This window comes from Canis lupus, chromosome 2, assembly GCF_003254725.2.
Source record: "Canis lupus dingo isolate Sandy chromosome 2, ASM325472v2, whole genome shotgun sequence".
NCBI classification, from domain to species: domain Eukaryota; kingdom Metazoa; phylum Chordata; class Mammalia; order Carnivora; family Canidae; genus Canis; species Canis lupus.
The window spans coordinates 10,705,984-10,723,258 of NC_064244.1; the positions used below are offsets into that span (position 1 = coordinate 10,705,984).

Here is a 17,275-nt window from a genome sequence, read left to right on the forward strand (position 1 = left end):
CCAGAGACTTATCAGATGCCAAAATGACCCTTAAAAGAAATGTGAAAGCCATTACTTCAGAAACAATGCTCTTCTCTATGATTTGAGCTGGCTTTTCCAAAAGTGAATGATTCTCTTCATTCTCAATAATTACAATTATTCTCATTGTAATTTCTTTCAGAGATGTCTTAGCACACCTCATCAGCCACAATTCACCTGAACTTCTTGTGGCATTTAGACCCCACAGAAGGGTACCACAGAGAAGTCAGTGAGAGCATGAGTCACCCCTGTGAGCAGAACAAAACTGATCCACACATCTCTCCATGCATTAAACCTCTTTTTCTCTGGCCTTTCCCTTCCTCTCACTCCCATTTGCCCGTCGCAGGTGCACGGTCAACTGCAGGTCTTCCAGCTTCACATTAAGCCCTCAGTGCTAGAAGCTACTCTGCACTCCAGACCACAGAGCCCTCTTTCACATTTCTGATTTCACAGTGTTTATTTGCAAATTGATCTTATGCTGTCTTGTCATTTCTTCCATATCATTTTGGTGTCATATAGTCAAGCATTTGGGTTCTAGAGTCAAACCGTTGGCATTTAAATACGAACTCCATGTGCCTCTGATATTCTGTACCAAGTTACTGAATCTCTGTAACCCTCAGATTTTCCATCTGTAAAATGGGCACTTTGCCATCTGTAAAGTGGTGACGATTTCACCAGCTGATGCATATGACATGCACACGCACAGGACTGGCACGTTGTAAGTAGGGGGACGAGCCATGCCGATTGGCCTGAGACCAAAGAGGTTCCTGGGGAGAACTTTCTCTGCTGCAACTGAGGGAGTCCTGAGCAAACCGAAGCAGTCTTCTTACTTGTAAGCATTTCATTTATTCAAATTTTATTATATGCATATTTTTATATTCCTTGGGAAGCAGAGCCCTATGATTACATCTTTCCCCCCATCAAGTTTCACAGGGAAACATACCCAGGTAATTAAAGATTTTCACATGTATTGAATTTTCCAAAAGGAGGTTTGTAATACCTTTGAGTGATAACACTTATCTAAGAATAGAAAATTAAAACAAAGATGGCACTGGAGTCTAGAAGGAAAAAATTGGTAGGGACCTAGCGTTGGCTTGAGGGATAATTTTTGAATCTGTAAAGACATTTATTTTGGCTGCATGCCCCACCTCCCTTCCCTCTGAGATGGTAACCTGGTCCTGTTCTGGTCAGCCCCCAGGAAGTGGGGTTGGCCTCCCCGGTTTGCCCTTCCTGGGGGTTCCTCCTGGTACCTCCCATACCATAAGTGCTGCATGTTAGCAGCTGAATTACTCTCCTGTCAGCTTCTTCTTGCTCAGATTTCCTCCCACAATCCCTGGTTGCTTCTTGAGGCTGGGCTTAAACCTTTACCTCCACAACTACAACAAGTCATGGGGGAGATAGGTGTTTTAGCCCATTCCTGCAGCTGTAACAATACCATAGACTGGATTGCTTACAAACAACAGAAATTTATTTCTCACAGTTCTGGAAGCTGGAAGCCGGAGATCAGGATGCCAGCACCATCTGGTGAGGGTCCTCTTCCCAGGTTGCAGAACGCTGTCTTGTGTCCCCACATGATGGAAAGAGACCTAGCTAGCTACCAGGAGAGCACTAATTCCATTCATAAAGCTCCACTCTCATGACCTAATCACCTCCCAAGGCCACACTTCCCAATACCATCAGCCTGGGGGTTTGGATTTCAGCATATGGATTTTAGAGGCGGGGAACACAAATATTCAGTCCATTTCAGGGGGAGAGAGGGAATTTGGGAATGACATATGCATAGGGTCACATGAACCTCTAAATTTGTGTTGGGTTGGGAAGATGGAAGCTGATGGTTGTAGCTCAGTGGTTCTTCACCGTGGAGGCCCATTTAAATCACTTGGAAGCCTTAACTAATAAGACACCAATGTTCAGTGCCTTCTGCTGCCACCCTGGAGATTCTGATTTAATTGATCTGGGGCACCTGGACATGACATGGTTTTAAAAGATCCCAGGCGAGTTCCATATGCAACCACAGTGAAAACTCACTCACCAAGTAACTGACTCTCCCTCTGTCTCATTTCCCATTTCCTTCCCCTACATTCTGGCCCCTGCCAGAGCTGGAAATTTAACACATGAAGTAGTAATGATTGCTTTTATTTTTACATATGATTTCCAAAGTTTGAACCCTTGTTTTATATCGCAGTGATGATTATGCATGTCTCTAAAACTTGGTGGTTTCAACTCAACTGTAGATTATCTCATTTTTATGTTAAAGTCTGTTTATTCATAGTTTATTATGCAGCAAGCCAGTTTCTTAGGCACTTGTCTCTTCACAGCTTATAATTAAAAACCAACAAACTAAAACCTGGAGGCAATCTGGCTTGTTTCTGTCTGCTGCGGAGAAGGAGAATTTTCTGTAGTGCTCAGAATTCTATCAGATTAAAAAAAAATCATCTTGCTGCTAGATTCAGCATAAGTGTGGATTTAGCACTCACTTGGGGCTTGTGGAGAGAGAATAATGTGCCACGAGGACTTGAGGCTCTGAATTGGAACCCTTGGTGGCACCCCAAAATTTATTTGAACAAAAAAGGTCCACATCATGGACCTATTTTATGACCGATGAGTTCAACCACCTTGCTCACGGCCTAGATGAGATTAAGGGTTTAGCTTGTTATTTAATATTTACCTCAAAACCAGTGTCTCTTCATACTTTCTCAATTATAGTCATATCTTCATTCATTTTTAGCAATTCACCTGTGAGTGTCCAAATTGATATTTTTTTTGTCCTAAAAAAACAAAAAACAAAAGAACCCCACAACTCATTATGTTCTTTGACACACATTAGCTGATAAAACTGTAGTCAACTCTTAAGAAAATATGACAGTAATGTCATTGCATCGTATATTCTTTATTGGAAAGCTTCTGAAGGGTAATTTTTCCCTTGTCCTGATTTTTTTTTTTAAAGTAAGCCTATGAGAGAAACTCCCAAATTATTTTCTCTGTATTACATTTATAGTTAGCCAATTGTTACAGACTGAATGCTTGTGTCCCTTTCAAATTCACATGTCAATTCCTAACCCCCAGTGTGATGGTATTGGGATTGTCTGGCCTTTGTGAGGTGAGGGTCAAGACAGTGGATTTAGTGCCCTTATAAGAGACCTCCTAGAGAGCTCCCTCATCCCTGGCTGCCATTTAAGGACTCAGGAAAGGGAAGCAGTGTATCAGTGAACCAGGAAAGGGATCCTCATCAGACACTGAATCTGCCAGCGTCTTGACCTTGGACTTCCTAGTCTCCAGAAGAGCAAGAAATAATTTGTTGTTTAAGCCACCCAGTCTATGGTATTTTTTTATACCAACCCTAATGGGCTAAGACATCAATAAGACAACTTTTATTTTTATTTTTGCACTTGGCTATCTACTATTATCTTATTCTCATTGCAAGAGTTTCAAAGCCTCCACCTCATCTTTCAGGCTATCAAAATCTTTATCGTGGTGTTACTATGCAGAGGCCATTGTTCTGCTGCCTTCCTGCTTAACCTTCCAACCTCTGCATTTTCTTCTCTAATGTGGGATTGATACCTATTTTAGAGAGTTTTTCTGACAACTACTGGCAACATGGAAAGCACCATGCATACCAAAGACACTTCCATAATCCTCCTCCTCTTTTACGTAAAAGGGCACCTCCCATGGTGGGCTGGCTTCTTTTTGATTATTTTTCTCCTTTTATTATTGTGGGTGCATAGCTTTAGTTCATAACCTCTACCATGCAAGTGTACACATATTTCCTTATTTTTCCAGTTTCAGATTTATGAAGCCTCCAAAAAATGTTTCTTCTTCCATTTTCACCTTCTGTTTTATGATCTTCATGTCTACATACTTCTCTGTCTTGGTTTTATCTCCTTCCATTGAAAGGAGAGCATTAAATAGAAAATATCAGTATTAGCTGTTCGTGGGAGAACTTTATGATGCGCTAAAAGAGAGATTTTGGTTTTGTAAATACAACGGGAGAGCCTGAAATCCTCAGGGCTTTAGTGAGTTTCCACATCTCTGGTCAATATAGCTTACCAATGTGAAATGAAAATTGAGTCACACTTGTGTGTTTTATTGTTGTCTTAGGGTGATGAAAGCTATTTTTTTTTTAATTTTTAAAACTTTTTTTTTGGAGAGAAAGTGAGCAAGCATGTGCAAACAGGTAGCAGGAGCACCAAGGGAGAGGAAAGGAGAAGAATCTCAAATAGGCTCCAAGCTCAGCATGGAGCCTCAGCATGGGGTTCTATCTCATGACCATGAGATCATGACGTGAGCTGAAACCTGAGCTTAACTAACTGAGCCACTCAGGTGCCCTGAAAGGTATTGTTTTATGACTTTTATGCTACTGCAATAAAAAACTCTCAATCTCAAGACTCTTGTATTGGAAGACCATCATGGAATCATCATCCATCTGTATCAGTGCTGGTGGAATCTTACCACTGGTTCAAGGAAGAGGGACACTGTGTTTTTCTCTGATAAGAAGTCCTTGTTTGTTGCAAAATTAGCTTAACGTCTTGCTTTTGCAAAGCCTTTTGAGTTCTCTATTTTGGTGGAAGAAATGTCATACTCACATGGAATAACAATCTTTCTCCCAAATTCTTAATAAACCCAATTTCCAAAGCCATTGTTTTAAATTTCCTATGCTTATTTTACCTTAACAAAGAAATCATGTAGCAGAACAATAATAAAAAAGCAATGTCTGTGCCTCTTTTTCAAATTGGCATTTGCTTTTAGTAAGATGAGTCCTCTGGGCTCTCAGTTATGTTTTTCGTAGCTCTAATAAGAGTTTCCTAAAAACTCTTTTATTATATCAGGTATAAGGTAGATAACAAGGTTTGATAGCCCTGAAGGAACTTGCATTAGGTAATGCAGCTGGAGAGAGAAATGGAAATAATCAATAAAGGCATGAAAAGAAACCATAAGAACAAGATAGATTATATTTATCCCAAGGTTCCTCCTTCTAAACTCTCCCCTGCTCTCTCTCCAACCTACACAGATTTAGGGCAAATACATCACTTTTTTTTCCTGCTGTATTTGACAATAGCTACAAGTTCTCTTTGAAGGTCAGATTTGAGCAGTTAAACAGGTGTGAATATACTTGGTTTCTGAAGGCCACAATTAGAGAACGCTGTTCAACAACATTCTCAAATTGTCAGTCCTGGGATTATGACCTACAGACTATGTACATGTAAATGCATCACAGCATATGAGAGAGCATGTCTAAAAATAGTTTTCATTGTCTTTTCCTCGTAGTTTTTCAACAAAATATTTTAAGACAGCCATGCTTAACTGTATATCAAAATGTGAAGGTCATGGTTTGTTGGTGTAACAAAGGATTCAGGTTTTTTTTTTTTTTTAATTTTAGGTAGGAGTGTAGGCTTTTTTTTTTTTTTAAGATTTTTAAATTATTTTTTCATGAGAGACACAGAGAGGCAGAGACATTGGTAGAGGGAAAAGCAGGCTCCCTGCGAGGAGCCCGATGTGGGACTTGATCCCAGGACCCTGGGATCATGACCTGAGCCAAAGGCAGATGCTCAACCACTGAGCCACCCAAGTGCCCATGTGTGGGATCTTTAAATTTAACTGTTAGAATTTACAAATAGATTAAAATAATAATTAATGAAGAAATGAATTGTTTACAAATAAAATAATAGTTAATGAAACAATGAGTTGTGTACATGGCTGAAGAAAACTAGTTCAGGTCTGCCAGTCTGGGGTGTGCAATTGATGTCCTTGACTTACATATTTATCTAGAAATGCCCTAGGTATTCAGAGCCATTTCTTCAGCTGGGTAAAGGGCAGATGTCCAGGGCCATTATTACTTGAGGAGGGCAATCGTTTTTGTCACCCCTCTTCTTTGATCCCTGGCATGCCTTGAGCATAGTGGACAGTGATAGTTGTTAAAATTTATGGAGGCTTACTAAGCGACAGGCAATGTAGTAAGGCCTGTGCACACATTAACTCACTCAGTCAATATTTGTTGAGAATGGAGGGGGGGAGAAGTGAATGGTCCATGCTCCCAACACACAGAAAAGGCTCTTTTCCTCAGCTAATTAAGTGGGCTTAGATATTTTTAGGGATTTCATTATTTTTTCTTCATGAGTGAATTTTGACAATATTCCTGACGTCTCTTGACATTAAATATTTAAATTGGGTTGATAATGTTAAAAAGTGCTATTTTCTGAAGTATTTGATATTTAATGCTTTGATAACTTTAAAATGTACTACAATCCAAGTAAAAGTCTTGTCTATTTCTCTTTGATGCTGAATCTAAGACATTAAATAAACACGACTGTAACAACATTGCAATATGAATTAATTCAAGAACTTTTAAAAAATTCTCACTCAACCGAATATCATTATTACTTGAAGAACACATTTATGATTTGTAATTTTCTGATGATTAAACGTCTTTAAAACTTGGTGTTCTCATATATCATTAGAACGAACATACCACTTATAAAATACTAATTATTCACAGTACCCAAGAATTATATATGCTTTATTCTTTTATTATAAAAACTGTCCTAAATAAATGAAACCTAGATTAATTACATACTCAATCTGATTGAACAAAACTGGCAACCTATTATGGATTTTTTTTAGCACTTATATAAGTTTTACTAATTATTATATGACTATTCAAAACACAGTGAAGGGCATATTACTAAAATCCTCTCATTCATAGCCAGCCCCATGCTTCTGGTTATAAGTACTTAAATATACATAGGGAGAAACACTCACTCAGGCATATATCTACTGATTTTGTAGGGTTTTTTTTTTTTTTTATCTAGTTTCTATGTTGGTTTCTCTAGAATTCAGTGTTTTCGAAACAGGAACTTTGTCATTTGAATGTCCTAATTAATGGTGAGAACAGCAAAAAAGTGAGTGAATGCTATTATGATACAATTTTCTTTTTTTTTTTTGATGTAGAAAGACGTTTATGAAATTATGTGGTTTGGTTTGCTAGGCTTTTGTAACATATTCAGATGACTTAGTCTTGACTTAACAACCAAGATAAAATTGGCAATTTATATATTCTAAATAAAATCTTCTTTTAAGGGTATAGACTCATTATTAACTGCTAAACAAACATATGGTGTTAACCATATGCTATATTTGTCATTTTTGTAAAGGTATTATTCAGCTGGATGTCTTGAAATATTGAGAGCATCTGTTATATAAGTATTTGGTAAAAACATGTATACTTTGTCATTGGTTTGACAATCCAATTAAATTTTTAAAAAATTTCTTGCTTTTATTTTGGAAAATGTCTAAGGGGATTACATAGCCAAGTAGAAGTGTGATTTTGTTAAAAGGTTATGGGAAATTTTTGTTTTGTACTTGTGTCATTTGAACAGAGCCTCTGCAGTAGAGTAAAACAAATATTTCTAATATATTTTAACTGCATGTTAAACTGATTGCCTATATATGTCATTAAATGCTGAAATTTATACTAACCAAGAGACCACTTATAACATCACTATCTAAATTTCACATGACACTGAACATGGCATTTTGTTTCAGAAGAGGGTAGCAGAGCATGTCCTTTGAGGGCTCAGGAGGGCTATTTTGAGGCTCGTTTTGAGGAATCTTTGCATGTCTATGCTCCTGTGCAGCCCCTGTCCTTCCCGGAGCCTACCAGCAAAGCCATTCCCAAGGCTATGGATACATGCACCAGACCAGCCTCTCATCCATGAGGTCAATGCAGCACTCACCAAATCTAGTAAGTATCAATTTGAAGTGTTTCTTCTTCCCTGCTCTTCCCATTTTATCTCCAGAAGAGAAATCCAAGTGGAATACAGTTGCATTGAATAGTGTCCATTTTCAGGTGAAGGATAAATGACAACGTGGATCTTTGTATCCTTTCAAAGAAAACGAAAAGTTTATGGAGGTAAACCACTGAGAAAGGAAGGCACGCTGTGGAAACATGTAAACAGTAAAACATACAAAGACTCTCCCAGAACAATATCCTTGTTGTTATTTCATGATTGGTCTTAGCCAACTGTGATCTTCCTTCAAGCCTATAAAGCACAAATACGTTAGCCTGAGCACTGAGAAATGAGCAGTCCTTCTAAGCAGTTGGAAGTTATCTTTAAGCTCTCTAAAGTTCTTTTTGGCTCATCTAGTTTCCTCAGCCCATGAATTCGCTTAATTTTGAGATTGTCTAATGTTAATATTAGCAAAATTCTTGGTCTTTAATAAAGACAAGTATGGTAAAACTCAATTTACATCCTGTCTATAAACCCTTTGTCTGACATGTGATGTGCAAATACCTCCTTCCATTTGGCAGGTTCATTTTGTTAATGGTTTCCTTTGCTGCACAGAAACTTTTCAGTTTGATGTGGTTTCACATGGTTATTTTTGCTTTTGGTGTCAAATCCAAGTGATCGTTTCCAAGACCAGTGTCAAGGAGCTTACTGCCTATGGTTTTGTTTTGTTTTGTTTTTCTAGAAGTTTTATTTTTTTAGATCTAACATTCAAGTCTTTAATGTATTTTGGGTTAATTTTTGTATGTGGTGTAAGAAAGTGGTCCAGTTTCATTCTTTTGCATGTGGCTGTCCACTTTTCCCAGCACCACTTATTGAAGAGACTGTCCTTTCCCCACTCTGTATTCTTGGCTCCTTCCTCATATACTAATTGACCAAATCTGCATGGGTTTATTGCTGAGGTCTCTGTTCTGTTTTCATTGATCTATGTTTTTATGTCAATACCATAGTGTTTTGATTACTAAAGCTTGTAACATAGTTTGAAGTCAGGAAGTGAATAATTTCCTTATTATAACAAGGATTTCGTTATGTATACCTCAATATTCAGAACATTCACCTACTAAATGTCTATCCCTGTGATTCGGAAACCTGCAAAATAAGTCTATTAGCTAGTTTTCTTTTTTAAGATATATTTTTAAGAGGAAGCAAAAATTCTTTGTACTATTTAGGGAAAATTCATTTCCTCTGCCTGGGGCCTGAGGGTAGTGACCTGACACTGACTTGGCTCTTTCTGCCCCTAGGGCAGTTTTTGTTCTCTGAAGAGTGTGGAATAAGGGGAGAATCTACATAATCTAAGGTCTCTGGGGTTATCAGAAGCTGAGGGAAATTGGTTTTACTGCTTCAGAGCTTACTTTTTGATGGGCTAGTCATTGTATCTAGAGGCTTCCTAGATCCCTATCCTGGGCCCCCAAACACTAGCCTTTCTGCTAGTCTGGATGGACGCTGCTGGCATAGATGGTCAGCTCTGGTTTGCAGATCTCCAGAAATAAGTCCACTGGGGAACATTCCTCATAGTTAGTCTGTCATCTGTGAGCTGGTTTGTCATGATGGGCGTTTGTGGTTGTAAAATATTTTGTATCCATTGTGTGACCCTCCCCCTCCTTTCCTTTTCAGAGGACCTACCGAGCCATGTACGATTACAGCGCCCAGGACGAAGACGAGGTCTCCTTCCGGGACGGCGACTACATTGTCAACGTGCAGCCTATCGACGACGGCTGGATGTACGGCACAGTGCAGAGAACTGGCAAAACAGGGATGCTCCCGGCGAATTACATTGAGTTTGTCAATTAAGTCTTTCTCCTTGTCTTTGAGCTTTATTCTAATGTATACTAAACCCAACCTTTTTAAAAGATAGAAGATACTTTTAAGACAACTTGGCAGTTATTTTACAATAATCTATCTTTCCTTTGACAATGAGACACACACAGCAGGAAGAAAGAATGGCTTCTGGGCTCAGCACAGCAGCATTGTCAGGAGTTCCTGTAAACAAAATCCTTAGGTCCGGGCCCGGTGCTGCTAAACGGGTTAATGGTTTCCTTGGATTGGCTACGGCACACTTCTGGGAAATGTATTTTTGTAGCCTTTCATAGAGATGTTGATCGTCCCTTAAATGTAACAAGTCTGTGAAACTTCTTAGCTGTCACTTTGGAATCACCAGAAGCCAGTTCTCTTAATTCAGTAACACAGCCAATAATTTAAAAACCATTTAGCTTTTGAGTCATTAGGGAATTTCCAATTCAAGTGAAAATTGCCCTAATGTAATAAACGTCAAGAGCGGCAGAATGACAGTTTGCTTAAAATCATATTGACTGCTGGCCTTCAAGACCTAGAAACTTCTCCCGAACAAAGACATTTCCTTGTTCCCTAGACTGACTTGGGTCTATTTATTTCTCATTTGTACCAAGGCGTATCCTCTTCTCCATTTATATTCTGTGGGCCCAAGTCTACGCTTGACTCCATAGAATGTCAGGACCAAATAACGTCACAGCTACACGGCAAAGGGCAAAGTTTCAGGTCATCTCTATTATTTCCCTAAGAGCTTTTACCCTGTTGCATGTCACGTAGGTTCAAGCTTCTGTAACATAGGCAGCTGCACTGCCCATCCATCTCTGTTAATAGAGCAAAAAGTGCGGCTGATAACCTAACAACCCTTTCAGAGCTCTAGTCGCCAGCTCATCAGAAAACCGTATTTTGAAAAGTTGCTTGAGATTCTCCTGCTGCCTTGCACTCTAGTTTCGAAGGATTCACACCTTTAGGAAATAGACGCCTACTCTAGCAATTAAGTGACTTAGGTGTTTACTGAGCAGCTTTCATTAACTTAATGCCGCTGTTGATTCAAAAGTAAAGAAAACTTACTAGGAGCCAGTGACTACAAAGTGTAGGAGAGACAACCAGTGAACAAAATGTCACCCACTCCACATGGAGACGATTGGGTTTTTTATTTAAGAAAATGTTATTCACATCCGGGAATGGAAATCTAGCCACTGAAACTAGTTAATGAAAAGACTTCTTTTCCTTTCTTCTGGTTCTTACTTTCTAAACCATATGCAGGGTGGGGGGAAGATGAAGATGCCAGCAGAGATTTTAAGTCTAGGCCCAAGAGGTTGTTCACGCAAAAAGAAGTTGTTGTCCTATCTTGAATTTCAAATACGAGACCTTGCAGGCTCTGCCTGGATTTACAGCCATGCTGCAGCCCTTGCTGACGGGTGGTGAAGACTGGCCTGTAGTCCATAGTCAGGATCACTGGAGAATTAGCATCCATCATCGAAGTGACTCTGTGTTTTTCTGATGTATTTGGACCTGCTACCAATATTCTGGTAGTATTCATGTAGGGCCTGACTCTAGAGTGATGAAGCTATAAAAGCAAAGTTACAAAAATGTGATAAAATGTATAGACCTTGGGGATATATCCCTTATATAATATATGCAAAGAAATGAACAAAACATCTTGTAAAATACCTTTTATAGAAGTGTTCAGGAGTTCAAAAACAAATGCTCATTCATTTACACTTATGAAAAGTTAGTATATACTTTTGAAAATCTGGAGTTTCATTTTATCTGGCTAAAAGAGCAAATAAGCTTTATTATACTCAAGCTGCGTCTACAGGACACTCACATAAAAAGAGAAGAGAAAAATTCAGGTAAAAAGCTAGAGAGTTTTCTGAGGGGATTTGACAGATCCCTACATACCCAGCTGGACTGATTTTCTCGTATCGAAATGGCCAGTCATGATTAAATTAACCCCATATCTGTTTTGATGTCTTGTACACAAACCAACAAAGACAAGATGAATTTATGACCTTCTTGCAAAAAAACCTTCTGTGCATTAAAAGTGGGGGCAATAAACTTGCTCAATTTTATTATATCTCTAAGTAAATATTTATGTTTCACTCAGACCCCTTCTTGTGACTATGAAAAGCTGTAGTTGTTGATTAAATTTGCAGACTAAATGTAGGACAGGTACAATTTTTTGAGAAATAGCACATTTATGGGAGGCCCAGAGGAAACAGATTTGAAATGATGTTTTTAATCGGGAAAAGTACCATAAAGTAGCAGCTTGTTGCTCCCTTGTCTTTCTTATCCACTAATTTCAAAATCAGATTCCTGGAATGTAGAAGTCAATAATTATTGGGGGAATAATCCTAAAATGTTAAGCTTCACATAATGTTTGTAGAGCGAGTTGATTCTGCTTCCAGCCTCTAGGAATTCAGGTCTGCTTAGAATTTAACTAGAGAGTAATTATTTTACGGTAAAGACTGCAGGAGAATAAGATGTCGTGTGCTCCTGACACCCACCACAACTGGGTAACGTTGCCACTAAAGCTTGTCAGGGTATTCTAGCATCTCAGCAGAAATATAGGAAACATATATGTATAATACCAAAGTGCTATTTTTACAGTATCATTTTTCAAAACGACGTTCTTGAACAATTTTTCCACTTTGCACCCCCCCTCCCAATTTGGCAACAGGTATCTCATACATAACATTGATGGCTAAAGAAGGGTTTAAAAACATATGTCTTTTAAAAATCAAGTTAAAGACTGTGAAATGTCCAAGCACAGACAACATGCACCTGATTTTCTGAATGTGATGCATTCTCCAGACTGATAAAAGCACAAGGAACAGTTTGATATGCTTTTACAAGATTCTGAAACCAAAACTGTACATGGATCATCTCTCTCTTGAGAATAGCAGAGCAACAGAATAGATATATGACTTTTGTTGTAAGTTTTTGTAGTCAACTGTTTTTACTAATTCTCGTTCTCTAGGAAAGCTTTCTACTTCTAATCTGTGGCAAAACGAACTCTTCACGTCTTCTTGTTCTTGTCTATACATCCACAGCATAGCCCAGTTTGAAATAGTTATCAGGTTGTCAGATCCCCACGCAGCCGCAACCTCTTCTCAGGCTTCCCCACCACCAGAGACCACACAGGAATTTGCAAGCGCAGTTTCTAGGGGCATCTAGTATGAACATGGATGAGATTGGACGAGACTCTCTCTCACTATTAGGTTCACTGCCTGAAGGTGATGAGGATGCAGTTTTGGCAGGTTGGCCACAGTCTTTCTTTCCTTGTCCTCTCCCCTGTTGAGCTTGACAACAGTCTGGGAGGTGGGGAAACAGACTTTTCTAAAACAGTGAAGTTCAAGAGGTGCATCTGTTTTTCAGGTGTGTCCACCTCCAGTGAAATGTTTTTAATGAAAAGATAAAATGTGTGTGATCCTTTAATAACACATCCTTATATAAAGTGGATATAGTTTATACCAAAATTATAATATAGATATATTAAAAAGAAAGGTGCCTTTTGATTACCCTTGTTTATCCTCTATGGTCTTGGAAGGAAAACCGAGCCAGCAAGCTTCTTGTGTATTCTGTAGTAATATTTTATTGTACATGATTGGTATTTTTGTGGCGGGGGAATTGAGATGCTCCTGATGGATACGAGAGGTGGTAGCAGATTGTATTTTACCTCCAAAGGTTGAGAACTATAGAAAATACTGACCTTTCCCATACATTTCTGGAAAGTTCTTTGTGGATTTATATATAGTCAGGATGCATAAACATGAACTTTAGGTTTGAGACTTAAAATACCTATTGTAAGATAGAAGAATTCTATTATGAGGCTGAATTCATTGGACAAGATAAAATTCACTTCATAAGTTTCATTATACCTTAGCTATTCACTTCTGATAATCTGAAAGTGGCTGGAGCATGGGTGTTTTGGGTAATGAGACACGGAGGCAAGAAAGCTTTAGCTAAGTAAGAAGCTATGTAAAGTAAGTTAAGAATGCTAAAAGGAAAGTCTCTTTTTGAAGTATTCCATGCCCACTAGGGTCCTTTCCAGGCAACTGACTGTCAACTATTGATGATCAAAAAATATATATAAAGATATTGTATGATGTTTCTATGGCCATCATTTCATGATGCTACTGGACTCCACCAGCCTGGAAGGATCCCTAGGGCAGATTTTTCCCCAGTGTCCATATTACTTCTGTATATTCATGAAATTCCATATGCTTTTGCATTTGATACATGGCATCCAGTTGGCATAGTATCTGCTTCTTTGTAATCCAGTTGCTGTTAAGAATGATTGACTTTGAAGGAAAAAGAGAAAATTGCATCCTAGTGCCATTCTTCAGTGTGCACACAATGAATGGCTGAGCATTTAGAAGCAGCACCAAGTGTGTCACAGGTGTGGTGTGGCAATGTTGGCCTCTGACCTGTGATAAAAATACAAAACTGGATCATTGCACAGCTTGGCTTCTGTTTGCTTCAAAAATGTAGAATTGTGGTTGATGATCAATTTCCAAGATTGTACTAACTTTGAGAGCGTATAGTTATAATGGAAATACTTAATGTTTTTAAGATGAAGGGGCTTATAGAATGATACAGGTTATTAATATAATTTGGCTTTTGTTATGCAAATTAACACCAGCTATTAAAATATATTTTAGTAGAAATGCTTTAATTCATGTTTTTTTTCCTCTACACTGTGAATCTTTAAGCCTTGGTGGACTAGAGCAACATCGTGCTGCCCAAAGGACTAACCTATGCAAACTAGTTCACATTTTAGTGGATGTCACAGTAATTGTGTAATAAGACATTATTTCCCCCTGCATAATGTACAGCGGCATTGAAATAAACATTAAGCCTAGCATCATGTATGTATAGTATAGTCACTCACAGACCCTTCAAGGCTACTATAATCATTAGTATTATTATTATTTGTTTAAAAACAAATCGCTGATTTATCTATTAAATCTACTTGAACGATGTTGGAACAAGAATGACGGGTGGATGTGTCGGCTGTGGCTTCAATGTGGTCACTGCAAGTGTTTTCCTATGATAAAACTGTGTTCAGATGCACTCTCTTCAGGGTATTATTATTCTGTGTCTTCTTTCTGTATTTGTAAAACATTATGACGCTCTAATTTTCCTATCTCTACACATTTGGTTTGCTTAAATAAATGCAGGATATAACAAAATGGTTCTACTTCTTGGTTCTCACCTTGGTTTCTTGGAGCTTGGGTCATTGATCATGCTGGGCATGAGGTTTATCATGACAACTTATATTAAGTCAACATTGTAGGCACATGCTGGCTTCAGTGCACTTCCATTAGTGAGTCATCCAAAATGTGTCTTCCTCCCCACGATAAACTTAATTTTTAAATGATAACAATATTATGCTTTTTCAAGCTCAATCTTTCTGATTTTATATCAAAGTACTATAATAATACAGCATTGTAGTTCACTTCTTTCAAGATTAAATTCCTCATATATTCTCAATAGAATTTTAATTTTCTTGTATTAGTAAGATGAAAGAAACAGCTTGGAGCAAAGAATAGAAAATGCAGAAATTGAGTACATGAAATGGGGAGATGCTCTGATTTCGCAGCTAAGAACAGCTCATTTATCATAGAACATAATTGCCTTTTTCCTCCTATTTTCCTATAGTTGGAAAAAGTAAGTCCCTATTTTGACCCTACTATAAATCTGTTGAGACTAGGATCTTAGCCTTACTATATTATTCTGTAAAAGAGCCTCTTTGATGGTGCAGAAATCCTCCCAATTATAAACTGATAAACAATATGGATGACACATTTAGAACACTTACTCACAGAATAAACATATCTTCCTGATCTGAATCTTTCTGTTTTTCATATTCTAAAAGTACAAAATGAGTATTTGCATGATATTCATCATCAATATACTGATGATATCTCAAATTACAAAACAGCTTGCTTGTTTATTTATTTATTTATTTATTTATTTATTTGAAGAAGTTGCTCTCTTTTTGTCTCTCCAAGATTTTTTTTCCCTCCATCATAATAAACTTCCTCCTCGGAACCCAAGCCACACAGTAATGAATAACTTTGCAGGATTTTTTTTTTCCTGAACTAAAATAATTTGGATTTAGAATATAATTTTGTTAACTTAAAAATTGCGAGGTCTCTGTTATAAGTAATTGAGACCCACATGACCACCAGAAGTCTACCAAAATAACTTTTTATAAAAATACTCCTACATAATAAATTAAAAAGTAGATAGAAGGAAAGTTTTGTTTCTTCCTTTATGTAATCTGCTTCTCCTACACAGGGAGACTGAACAAGAGTTTTGTGGTGGCAAAAAACTGGATACAGCCAAGTGTGAACTTCAGCTACTTTCTGCCTTCTAAGCAAAAGTCTCAGGGCTTTGTCTATTATATTTGTATTTGGGAGCAGCAGAGTTATGAAAAACAGAATGAGAAAATAGAGTTAAAGGGGACAAAGTCAATATTAGAACAAAGGACCCAGTTACTGTTTTTGTATTTATACCATGGCATTTGATCCTTGCCACCTTTCTACTTTCTTAAAAAAAGATTTATTTATTTGAGAGACACTGGGGGAGGGGGGGCACAGAGGTAAAGAGAATCTCAAGCCGACTCTCTACTGAGCTCAGAGCCCAAGGCGGGACTCAATCACATGACCCTGAAATCACCATCCGAGCTGAAACCACGATTGGTCACTTGACAGACTGTGCCACCCACCTGCTTTTGTGTGTGTGTGTGTGTGTGTGTGTGTGTAGCAAACATGAAAGAGAATAGTATAGAAACGCAAAATTGGAACTCTTGTTATTCCACTTAACAGCATTAGGAATTTTCTTGCATCCCAAATTCAGTTATTAGATTACTTTTTAAAATAAACTAGTTTCTGGTTCTTAGACTGGGCTAGCCACCTTTACTGCTACTTTTCAGAGGGCTGACATCCAAGACCACACTGGCTCAAATTAGTTTTTATGATCTTGCATGGTCTCCCCACTGTGGTCATAGCTGACTAGTTCTAGGTGACAGATTAACAGGCTGCCTGGGAGGCCTGGATGGGGGCTATGCAAGAACTTGACCCAACAGGGATGGTGTGCTATCCTGTCCTCATCTCTCTGAAGCACCTGAGGTCATGATATAGAGCAAGCCGGTTCACTGGCTGTATTATTCAAAGCTCAAAGACACAGAGAAAGAAGTCAAGAGTAAGCCCAAGCTTTGGGTAAGCAGATATCATGAATATGAAAAGCCACGAAATGGGGGAAAGATATTCAGAGTAGAAGGAGTAAAAAGGTAGTCGGTCAGTAGTGGCATATGTCATACGGTAGAGCCATGAAGAGATGGGAAGAAAGAAACTTGATTCTTGTTCATGGATGGCACCTACCATTCAGGAGCCCAACCCTTGCTGCTGAAGAGGTGTCCACATGCCACGTCAGATGCTGGAGGCTTGGTCCTGCAGCCCCTGTGAGACCGTCTCCTCTTATTTTGACAAGGAATGAATTTCATAAATGATAAAAAGATTCGTATGATGTCCCCCCAGTGAAACACTAAATGGCAGAAGTAACTGAAATGCCAATTACATTATTACAGCTCAGACGTTCCTAGGATGTCTTAAGTATTTTTCCTTCGTTTTCTTTTATGATATATTATCCTCTAGATATCCTAGTGAAAAATCCCTTTA

The 17,275-nt window shown here is 38.2% G+C and overlaps 1 protein-coding gene across 12 annotated transcripts in view; it reads left to right on the forward strand.

Moving 5' to 3' along the window:
* The window catches only part of NEBL (nebulette), a 341,512-nt gene extending 326,730 nt beyond the window's left edge, over positions 1-14,782 (forward strand). For all 12 annotated transcript variants that reach the window (XM_035712965.2, XM_025464023.3, XM_025464019.3 and 9 more), the window contains 2 exons: positions 7,650-7,756; positions 9,414-14,782. In XM_035712965.2, the coding sequence (XP_035568858.1) occupies positions 7,650-7,756; positions 9,414-9,590 (284 nt within the window). In that variant the 3' untranslated portion in view covers positions 9,591-14,782. The remainder of the gene's footprint in view (positions 1-7,649; positions 7,757-9,413) is intronic.
* Positions 14,783-17,275: the final 2,493 nt, after the last annotated feature.